This window comes from Protopterus annectens, chromosome 7.part1, assembly GCF_019279795.1.
Source record: "Protopterus annectens isolate FY-2018-M chromosome 7.part1, PAN1.0, whole genome shotgun sequence".
NCBI classification, from domain to species: domain Eukaryota; kingdom Metazoa; phylum Chordata; order Ceratodontiformes; family Protopteridae; genus Protopterus; species Protopterus annectens.
Genome location: NC_056740.1, coordinates 359,083,707 through 359,096,057, shown reverse-complemented (window position 1 = coordinate 359,096,057; position 12,351 = coordinate 359,083,707). Strand labels below are relative to the sequence as shown.

Sequence of the window (12,351 nt, the reverse complement as noted above, 5' to 3'; positions counted from 1 at the left end):
AGCAAAAGCTAAGTATATTGTATAGGAGTAACCACTTTCTCTCAAACACAACTAGGCTCACTCTGGCCTCTACTTTTCTCCTTCCTTCCTTACTATATGGTGCACCTCTCCTAACCAACATGTCTTCCTCTATCACCTCTAAACTAGAAAGCTGCTACAATAAAATCTCTAAATTTGCCTCCAAATCCAAAAACTTCACTCATCACTGCCTCACCCTACAAGCCCTGAACTGGCTAGAACTACCAAACCACTTAGATTACCTACAACTCTCCATAGCACACTCACTCATATTTTATCCTACTAAATGCCCCGCTCTAACTAATATCCTTCCACCTTATACTCCCAACAGAGCCCTTAGATCTGAACATCAGAACTTAATTTCTATCCACAAACCTAAACATCATGCCGACCAGCTGCTCCTTTCCTATGCCCTTGGCAAAAAAATGGAACCCCCTCTCTTCCCCACTAAGAACCACCCCAAACACCAAAAATTTCAAGGCCCTACTTTTCAAACACGTCTACTAAACAAAAATGCCTCTGCCTCCTCCCAACTTAATCCTGGATCACTTCTAGTATAAGAGTCTCCTCATTCTGATACATTTGCCCTATCCTCCTCCTATAGACATATTCCTACAACTATATCTATCTCTCCCTGCAATCTCCTGCAGCTTTATCCCTCTACTTAACTACTTCTATCCCTACAGCTAGATTTGCTCACCAAAACTGGTAAATGCTACCTAATCCTTCTACTCCTGCAGCTATACTTGCTCAACAAAACTTGTAAATACTAGACAATCCTTCTACTCCAAGAACTATACTTGCTCAACAAAACAGGTAAATATTGTAAATATTGAGCACTAATTTCTCTCTTTAATACTTTCACTCAAAGCACCACCACTATTTCTCCACCCCTGAATCTCTTCACTACAGGCAATTTCTATACAACCTTAACTCTCAGTTAATAAGCATAACAATGTAAAAACCAAAAGTTTAATCAATTTCAATATGAATTGTACTCTCATACTGTCCTATATTCCTTGAAATCATATTCTGTAAACTGTTTAATGCTTCCTAAAATCTTGATTGTGTTGAAATCCTGTATGTAATATATTTTTTATGCATTTTCGGAACTTTTCTCCCCGGGCCTCCACTGAAAATAGGCCATGTCCCAGTGGACTTCACCGGTAATCAAACTGGAATAAATAAATAAATTTTATTCTCTACATAGCTAAGTAGGTATTAATTACACATATACACAAAAGATATTCACACACACGCGCGCGTATGTAACAGAAGACTTTAGAAAAAATGTTACCAGACATTAACTGTAAAACAAAAAAGTCCTGATTTTCAGTAAAGAACAGTTATGCATGTACTGAAAAGGAATGTTGTTTGTCTTTCAGCTTTTCCTGGTTAGGGGTCGCCACAGCGGAACTACGGTCCACTAATGATTGGCAGTTGGTTTTTATGGTGTCGAGTTGCCAGCCCGATGCACAACCTTCAATGAAGGCACGCCCATTCAACGCATGTCTTTCGAACGCCCACTCGACCACGGGACATGTACTGAAAAGGAATGCAGTTCTTTTATTAGCTGCCTTCATGCATAGACAAGTAAAGCCTTGACTGCAATGTAAGAAAGATATGACTTCAAATACAGGACCAAAGCCGCTCTCACTGACTGCGAATGAGTGGAGTGGCTTAAATGTTGGCTCCCACATGCTGGGCAAGATCTATGGATTTCTAGTTTAGTTACAGTTTCTTGTGCAGGCCAATAGCTCAGGCCCATACAAGTGAGAGGTGAAGAACAGGCAGATCATTTCTAGTGGAGAGTGTGTATCTTGTAGCACATGCACACAAATTAAACTGATACCACTACATGCTCTGAGGAAGGATGTGGGGTGTTATGAATATGTCAATGGACAAAAAGCCAACCCACCATAAGATGCCATACTGGGACACACCTTTCTATCCTGCCAAGAGGACTGAAGACTAAGACATGGCATACTGCAGATAATCAAGGGCACCAAACACAGATGTGATAAAAAATATGACTCTCTCATTATTTCAGTGAACGCTTTGAAAGGGGTAGGGGTCTCAGATTCCCATAACCCTTCACTATGCAAACACTACCCAGAATATAGCACTATGCAAGCACACCTTATCTTAAGATGGAAAAAAAGGCCAATAGCTCAGGCCCATACAAGTGAGAGGTGAAGAACAGGCAGATCATTTCTAGTGGAGAGTGTGTATCTTGTAGCACATGCACACAAATTAAATTGATACCACTACATGCTCTGAGGAAGGACGTGGGGTGTTATGAATATGTCAATGGACAAAAAGCCAACCCACCATAAGATGCCATACTGGGACACACCTTTCTATCCTGCCAAGAGGACTGAAGACTAAGACATGGCATACTGCAGATAATCAAGGGCACCAAACACAGATGTGATAAAAAATATGACTCTCTCATTATTTCAGTGAACGCTTTGAAAGGGGTAGGGGTCTCAGATTCCCATAACCCTTCACTATGCAAACACTACCCAGAATATAGCACTATGCAAGCACACCTTATCTTAAGATGGAAAAAAAAAGCTAGGACAGTTTTGCTCTAGCCATCCCATGTGGCTGATTCCTTTCTATAGGTATTTTATTTGAAAACCCGATAAAAGACATCCATACACAGGTATACTAAGCACAGCAAAAACAGCACATATATCTCTCACTAGATGCACAAAAACAAATGCTTTCTCTCAGAAGGAACCATTTTTAGTAATCTCACCTTTTTCAAAGGGAGTGTACTCCACTACGTATGTCCCATCTTTGTTGTCCTTAATAAGACAGTCAGTGCTGGCTCCTGAAGGGTTGATTATGTGTGCTTTGATATGATTTCCTCCCACCTTCGTTAGAGGGCTTGCATCCACTATAAAGTGTGTTGTGGCTTCTCTGAAAACACCTACAGGTTATACAGTCCATTATTAACTTCTTTGTCATACAACGGCATGTCAAATTACCAGAAATCTTCGCAAAATAAACAAAGAAAAAGATATAGCTACAGAAATACATTAAAATAAAATAAAAATAAAAACAAACAGGAAAGCCAAAGACAATAGGACTAAATGAAACAAAAGTGCATTACATTACTGTTAGCATTTTCTGGAATGATTCAAGGTTTTAGGGTCATATCAAAACAGGCCATAATGAAGGAATGCCATGTCAAAACTAGATTTTTTTCTTGATGACTGCTCAACATGATCACAAAATGCATGTGAGTAACTGACAGAATGTATCACTCTAGTTCAACGTAATTTCAATCAGGTGCTTTTAAGGAATCCTGTGCATTTATTAGAGATGAGTATGAGTAAGCTGATGACACACATTTCTGAGGATCAGTCAAAGACCAGTGGATAATCAACTAGCTGTTAGCCTTACATATACATTTTCTAGAACTACAAAAAAAGGGTACAACTGTTCTGGTGTATTCAGTCACTGATAAAATCAGACTAAGGCCCTGTCTTGTTTATAATGAAGCTGTTATATGAGAACAGCAACACTGTCAGCATTGCTTCCGACTCCTAAACCATCAGTACCAGATTTTTTCTATAGGGAACAGTTCTTTTTAACACCTCCACCCTCCGCAGCAGTATTTTACACAACAATGCAAATGTGTGTGCTGCAAGGCTCCACTTCTTGTAGAGTGAGGCAATATGTATTGATTCAGTAAAACATGATGTAACAACAGTAAGCACATCGAAGGCTGAAACCAATACAGAATAAATCTTTTATGGGTGTGCATGTGATCCTCTTTTGCCAAGCTTTCTATGCTGTGCAAGGACACTGTCACTCTCAAATGCCTCGTAAGTTTCTGCCACCTTGTCTCCTGCTTATCTTTCCACAGTTTCTCTCCTCACACACAAATTATCAATATTATGACTTCAAGGTTGTCATAGTCTGTAAGTCCTTACTTCTCATGAAACAGCCTAACTCAAAATGCATTCCCTGTAAAATCTATTTTCTTTAGAGGCTCTCCCATTAGCCCTGCAGGATTCAATAAAGAAATGACTTTAAAAATGATAAACCACCAACTTCCTTCGCTCTCTTCTGCCACCATAATGTATTCACTGGGTTTGAGCTCAATACAAAATAATGCATCATTTTGCAGCATTCATAAATTTTAGAAATTCTATTCTTCAAAAAAAAAAATCTCAAGAGTTGTAATTTATCTGTGAGCCAAGAACTGCCATTCAGGACAGCCTTACGGTGTTTTGGTTTAAAAGGACCGTAAACAGAAGTCTTGTATTTTCACAAAAACTTCAATGAAATAAATTAATAAGTAATTAATTGTCTTGTACACAGTTAACTTTTGTTAACCAGGTGATCAACCTGGTTTAAAGAACCTTTTCAATGAAGAGCTGGGTCGCATGGCCAAGGCATCTCAAACAATAGCTGTTGAGTGTTGACATTGATGTACAAATGTACATCAACGTACATATGTTTAATGTACAATAAAAATTTTATACAATGCACATGCAATTACTGTATGATAAATGTTTTAGACAAAAACATCAATTTACTCAGGAGGTCTTTTTGGTATGGGCAGATACACATTGATCCACTTTTACTTCTCAAATACAATACATCAAACAAACATAGACATAAAATAACTGCAGACATGTATTATAACACATATAATACAAGAGACAGAGCAAAAAATGTCTGATTCAAGCAGGAATGTACATGTTAAGAGCTAATGTAGTTGCATGTCTAGGAGTGTTATACTTAACATGTTAGATGGTGGTGAAACAAGAAGGTTAGATAGTAACTACCTATGTTTATTTGGTAATGAAGTAAAGGATTAACTGGATAGAGGGGAAACAGTAAAGTAACTTTGCCTGTGTCAGTAATGCATGCAAATCTGTATTATTCTTTAAGTAAATCCTTTCTCTACCACTCAGAAAATTCGTATATGGAAAGATGACAACTTGAGTGCTGGTGTTTCTCGTGTTGTCTGTCTTGACGAGCAGCTTAAGATATGTATCAGGAGTAGTTTGCAGTCCTGGGGTCCTCATTTCTGCCAGAACAAAAACAGGACAGGGGCAGTACAAAGGAAGGCATCAAAAATGGATGACAATCTTCATGGATTACATAAAATAAAGAAGGTACTACAACAGCTTAACATGCACACTACTGAATAAATGAGGTGGAGTGGGGATACAGCAAAAATATTTAGTTTCTAAAGGGAATGCATAGATCTGAATGGCAGACAAGAGAACAACACAACTAAGACACAAAGAGAGCCAAATACAAGAAAAAAATCCAGGGCAAAACAAAGACTTTTTTTTTACAGAAACATGGAAAATGAATGAAAACCCCTTCATAATGAGGTGACAGCCTAAAAAGTGACAGAAATTAAAACTGCATTGGCCATATACAAGGTAAATGTTATGTCAGCTGGAAGAAAACACTGGACTGATGGGTTCAGATCAGAGAATTAGATCTGACTCTGTCGCTTCTACCAGATCACTGGATCTAAGAACGCTTGAGCTTGTTGCTTTACCCACAACAAATCACCAATCTAACAAACCTCTGATTGAGTTTGCTGCCTTAGATTTAAAGGGACACCCAAATTCATAAACTAACAATGGTAGAAAGGAAAATGGAAGCTGGAGCTCAAAATGAGAAACAGAGGTTCCTGCACAACTCTTAGATCTTCTAGATGCAAGGGAAGGGGTAGAAGGGCGGGAAGTTGAGGAAGAATGAAAATGGACAACACGGATGGAACATTATGGTGAGTACATAGCTTTTCATTCCTCAACTGATGGAACAGAGTCCCCAGCTATTGTAACCTTGAGAGGCCCTCATGGAATGATATTCAGAAGCACTGCAGAGCCAAAGATCACTCTTTTCCTGGAAATCAAATCTAACTTATAATAAGCAATAAAGGTGCGAGAATTAGACCAGGTTGCAGCTGCACAAATATCATCTGGAGAAGCCCTAGACCAAAACGCTGAAGAAACTGCCACGGACTCACAGAATGAGCTCTAGAAAGCTTGGACAAGGATAAACCTTTTTTCACCATAAACAAAGGAAATATATTCAGTTAGCCATTTGACCAATGTAATTTTGGATATTGGTTTGCCCAATCTGTTAGGAGAAAATGAAGCAACTAGCTGGTCCGCTTTCCTGAAGGCTTTTGTTTTGTGAAGATAAAAACAAAGTTGCCTACACACATACAAAAGGTGGAGCATATACTCTCCTTTATTTGAAAAGTTAGGAAAGAAACCTGGTAGATTAATGACCTGGTTTATGTTGGACTCAGAAGCTACCTTGGTCAAAAAAGATGGATTTGTGCACAAGGATACCCTGTCTTTGTGAGAAACCAGATAAAGAGTCTTAGAAGAAAGAGCCTAGAATTTGGACACTCGTCTAGCTGATGTGATAATAACCAGAAATTTTTTTTTCCAGGACACAAACTTTAGCTCTGCTTTGGATGAAGGCCTGAAGCATGATCATTAAATCCCTAAGAGGATTAGGATTCTTTAATGGGCGTCTAAGTAAAAAGGCTTCTTTGAGGAAAGTATAGTTTAGAAGAAGCCACACTAGACTTATTTTCATCAAGGTGGAAATTAGAAATGGCAGCCAATTGTACTTTAATAGTTAAAAAACTAGCACCTTCATTGAAAATTTAAGCTAAAAATTCAAGTATAGACAGCACAGGTGCTGAAAAACGATCCACGTCCTTGGTAAGGGCCAAGAAAACAAATATCTTCCATTTACTTTTGTAAATTCTTTCAGTAGAAGTTTTTGAGATGATAACAGCATATGACGTACCAGGGAAGAGATAACAATTAATAGAATTGGAGAAGCCATGTGGTCAGTTTGCGGCCTGTTAAGTCTGGATAAGTCATTCCTGTTGGGTAAGAAAGAAGGCCTGGAGTGGGATCCAGTATCCAGGGCAGATGTAGAAGGTAAGGCCAGAGAAAGGGGAACCAGATCTGGCGATGCCAAAAGGGAGCAATGAGGATAACTATGCTCTTCAACTGGAATGCTTCCTGTAGAAATCTGTGAACAAGAGGTAAAGGAGGGTAAGCATAAAGAAGACGAGAGGGCCAGTCATGGACTACAGCATCTCTCAGTGACTCTCCCATTGGAGGGATCAGGGCAAAGAACCTGCTGCACTTGTTGTTGAGGGGAGAAACAAACAGGTTGCAGCAAGGCTGGCCTCATTGATGGAAACTTCTCTTCGCTACTTTGACATTGACAAATCACTCATGAGGTATCAGAAAGGACCTGCTTAGTTTGTCTGCAATCATGTTGGATTTCCTCAGAATGCGCATTGCTATCAGAAAGCGACCAGAAGAGATCACCCACTGCCGCAATCTCACTGCTTCTCGACAAAGAGGGTAAGATTTGCCCCCCCCCACACCGTTTGCTGATGTGCCAGACCACTGACATATTGTCCATCTGAATGGCAACTGTCCCAGATGGGAGAACATCTTGAAAGGCCAGCAACACTAGGAGGACTGCTCCCATATTTAGGGCAATGGGATGTGCCTTGCCCTCCTCAGGGGACATGCACCTTGGAATGGCCTTCGCATGTAGTGCCTTCCCACTCCAAATAGGAGGAGTCTTTGGTAACTGTGGCTGTGGGTAGGGGAAGAACAAACGGGTGGCCTTTGTGCAGCTTGTTCAAATGAATCCACCAGTGAAGGTGTCCCTTGCAAGCCTGTGAAATTTTGACTGCATCATTCAACAGACATAGAAGAACTGTCTCTGAGACCTAATAATGTGCACAGGTCTTTTGACTACATAAAATTACAAGTGTAACTGTTCTCAGCCGAATAGCATGGAAGCACTAATGAGCCTTTGGTTTGAAACTCTTCACCTTCATAAGCAACAAGCTTTGCACAATTGGCCAAATTAAGTTGCTCACCAGCTGTCACTTTAGCAAATGTTTTGGCTGACATTACATTACACTTTGAATCAGTGTCTATTTTGAGCTCCATGGGCTTACCCATTGATCAGGACAGTACAAAATACTTCATTCTTTGCCAACAAATCTATTGCATTAATCTTTTCACTGACCACTGATACACCATCTACATAGAAAAGAGGGTTGCAGCTCTCTACATTATCAACTTGCTTTTTTGAGTGACCTTTCTTAATAACTGAATGAGGCTTGCTTGACTTACAAAACGTTTGAAAATGGTTCCATTTTTTACACTTGTGCCATTGCTGACCAAATGCTAAGCACTTTTCTGTTTTAGACTCATGACTGGCACCACAATTACGACAATTAACAATAAGACTTGGACTTGGGTTTTGCTGACTCAGTCTTATACTGTACTGAGCATGCCCTTTTTACTGAGCTAGTTTTGGAACTTGCCAGAAAGCTACAGGTTCTCCCTGCCGACCTGCAGAGGTTGCTGCTGCCATGTGCTTAGGCCGATTTCTGCTTGCCACGTGTTGCATGCTGTCTACGTTTGCTGTAGAGGCTGCTGAAACCATGCTGTTATCACTTGCAAGCATACTTGTGTACCTTTCTGTGAGATCATGAATTTGACAAATCTCTATGGCTTTGCTTAACATTAAATCACTGTCACAAAGCAAACTCTTTCTCACTGCAGCACTATTAACAACATTCACAAGCCTGTCCTTTATTAACTCATTTTTCAAGTCACCAAATCTGCACGTTTTAGCCTTGTTTCTCAAGTCAGTGATATAAGCTGCAAAAGTTTCAACTGGCTTTTGGTCTCTTGTATAAAGTAAGTGCCTCTCTAATGTAATATTTGTCTGGGGGTTGCACACTTCTCTAAATTTGCGTTTCAAACACCCTGGGTCCTTTCTTGATTCAGCCGGTACCACAATATGGCTGTTCCCCCCTCTCCTGCATACACTTCTGGTACATACACAAATGAATGCTCACTCTCAATGACCTCTGACCCAGCTAAGTTAAACAAAACGAATGCCCTTGTACATGCATCTTTGTCACTGCTTGTACGAAAATATCATATTCCTGCTCCAATACTCTCAAATTCTCTGCTATATTATGATCAAACACAAGTGGACTTGGTCTGCGAAATGCCTCTGCCATAGTAACACACAGTAGTGAAGGTGCTTGAAGTTATGTACGAACATACACACACAAATATACATATGCCAGAACTTTATGCCAGTACTTGTAATTATGCCCAATAGCACAACAAACTCCTTGAAATAACTGCACTTTACCAAATAAGTCTCCGTAGCACAAGAATACTCTGAAATCACTGTACTTTGTGAAACCACCCCTAATGAGTGTAAGAAATACTTCGAAATGACTGCACTTTTCAAACAAACTGTACACAGCAGAAGAAGCTCAGAGTAAGAAACACATTGAATGCACTTTGCAAATAAACTGTACACAGCACAAAAACTCTTCAAAATGTCTGTATTTTGCGAAACAACTCTGCACAGTGTAAGAAACAGTCTGAAATGGTGGCACTCTGAGAATAAATGCACACAGCACAAGAAATTTTTTGAAATGGCTGTACTTTTACTGAACTTTGCAATACAACTGTACTTTGCACCCAGCAAACTCTTTGAAATAACTGCACCGTAATAAAGCACACACTCTGCAAACCCTTTGCACACACTGAGATACTTCAAACAACTCTAGTTATGCTTTGAATAGCTTCGGTCACTACGAAATAGTAGCTTGCGCCCAAAACATGGTCTTTTATTAAAAAAACATTCAGTCACCTTGCTGTACCGAGAGGCATTGCATTAATCTATTCCAATCTACTTACCTTAATTCCCCTAGCAAACTCATTCCTAAATTCCCAATGCAGAACTAACAGTTGGTCTTTTAAAAATGAATAATCCCCCTTTATATCCCACCCGGAAATAACATCTCAACCCTTGAAGACATACTCCAATGGGCCTCAGCTGAAATTAACGTTGTAACTTACATACTAGGCAATGTAAACATCGACTGGAATAAAATAACAGTCCCATACCCTCCCTCCTGTCCATTAACCTCTTTAACTTTACTCAAGTAACCCACTCCATCACCAGACCCAATAAAACAAATCCCCCAGGATCCACTCTTGACTGGATCTTAGTCACCCATCCAAATAAAACTACCAACTCTGGCACCATCTCTGACTCTATTAGTGACCACCTCCCAGCTTTCATTTACCGTGCAACCATCTCCCATCCACACCAACATCAATATATTCAGACCCGCAACCTTAGTAAATTTGACCCCAAAACCTTCTCTATCTCAAACAAATGAATTGGAACATTCTAAAAACCCTTCCACTCGATAAAGCCATGGACCACTTTAATTCTACTTTCCTAGATGCTCTAAATTCCTTAGCTCCACCAAGGAAAAAAGAATAAAAACTATAACTGCCCCTTGGCTAACCAAAGAAACAAAGCAAATTATGCATCAAAGAGAGAAATCCTGGAAGCTTTACCAAAAGAATAAACTTCCCGAAACCCTTCTCCAATATACACAGCTCCGTAACTTTGCAAAAAAACAAATCTTCAAAGACAAAAAATCCTACTACACTAAGCTCCACTCCAACCACCCCCAAAACCCTAGGCTTTTCTGGAAATGCATAAACTCACTCCTCAACCCAGGCTCCAAAAATAACCCCTGTCCGGACCCAAGTAAATCTGAACTTGAATTAGCCTCACTATTCAACTTTCTTTATAGAGTCAATATCCGACTTAATGAAAACTTTTTCCCAACAACAGATCTCTCCTACATTCCACCTCATCTAAGTCCCCAAACTATTTCCCCCCTATGTTTGAGCTTAAACCTGTCTCCAGTAACTACATAAAAAGACTTCTATCCAAACTTAAACCCTGCTCCAATGCATCTGACAACATCCCCTCTTCCTTTCTCAAGTGTGCTGCTGATGGTATAGCTTTCCCAATTAGTATCCTAATTATAGATCCATAAATGAATCCTATTTCCCTAACCTCTGGCATTCTGCCTTTATTTTTCCTCTCCACAAGGGAGGCAAAAACACTAACATTTCAAACTTCCGCTCTATAGCTCCTCTCTCTCCAATCTCCACAATCCTAGAAAAATCCATCCACTTCCAACTTATGCCTTTTCTGACTAAAAAACAACTTCTTACTCCTACCCAACATGGCTTCCGACCGGAACACAGCACCATAACAGCTCTACTCTCATTCTTAGAAACTGTCAATCAAGCCCGAGATTCTGGGAACCTAGTATCCACAGTGCTCCTCGATCTCTCTAAAGCATTCAATACTGTTTACCATAAGCACCTTCTAAGTCACCTCTCAAACCTGCATCTCCCAAAACACTCTTTCCTTGTTCTCAAGCTGTCAGATAGATCTCAGGCTGTGAAATGGAAAAAAAGGCATCTCACCTTTCTTACCCACCCCTACCGGAGTACTACAAGGGTCCGTCCTCAGACCAATGCTGTTTAATATCTTTACCAATAACTTTTACTCTGCTATTCCTAATGGTAAAGTCATCCAATATGCAGATGACTCTACACTTGTCTGCACTGCCTCTAACCTCCCTGAACTCCTATCTAAAACTCAGACGGCCTTCTCAACTACTGAGATCTGGATGCACCAAAATAAGAAGTTATGTACCTACCATAACGTTCCATGTTAGTTGTCTTCTTCTCGCCTTCTTTCTTGCTGGATGGGATCGGAGCCGATCCTCGGCTCCGACTCGGCCTATACCAAAGCTCGAGAGCTATTTACCGTCTCGAGGCCCTCCCTATATCCCACAATGCTAGGCGTCCAATACCCAGATCTCATCTGATAGAGCTAACACCATGGAGACACCTGTCCCAACTATAAGGATTACCTACAGTGGTAACAGAGGGGGACATAACCTAGGAATAGTCCAGTAGAGGAATACGGCCTCAGAAGGATTCTTCTCAGTCTGTCCAGGCTAGGGGGATGGCGGGTGGGATGCAAGAAAGAAGGCGAGAAGAAGACAACTAACATGGAACGTTATGGTAGGTACATAACTTCTTAATGTTAAGTTGTCAATCTCGCCTTCATTCTTGCTGGATGGGACAGCGTCCCTAGCACCTTAGTCCTGGGTGGCTCAACGGAACAGACTCTTGAGCACAGTGGAACCAAACTCAGCCCGATTCCTGGAGGCCATATCCAACTTGTAATGAGAAATAAAGGTATGAGGAGTGGCCCACGTGGCTGCAGCACAAATAGATTCCATTGGGAGCTTTGCTTGAAAAGCAGCTACCGACGTGGCTAATGCTCTGGTGGAATGAGCTTTTGGTTTTACGGGGAGTTCTTTGTGTCTTAATTGGTAAATGAAGGATATGATTGAAGCCATCCATCTGGATAAAA

General features: G+C 40.3%; 1 protein-coding gene across 3 annotated transcripts in view; it reads right to left on the bottom strand.

The window, feature by feature from the left end:
• FLNB (filamin B) overlaps positions 1-12,351 on the bottom strand; it is a 4,683,119-nt gene that overhangs the window by 1,270,850 nt on the left and 3,399,918 nt on the right. For all 3 annotated transcript variants that reach the window (XM_044078790.1, XM_044078788.1, XM_044078789.1), the window contains exon 23: positions 2,783-2,956. In XM_044078790.1, coding sequence (XP_043934725.1) covers positions 2,783-2,956 — 174 coding nt within the window. The remainder of the gene's footprint in view (positions 1-2,782; positions 2,957-12,351) is intronic.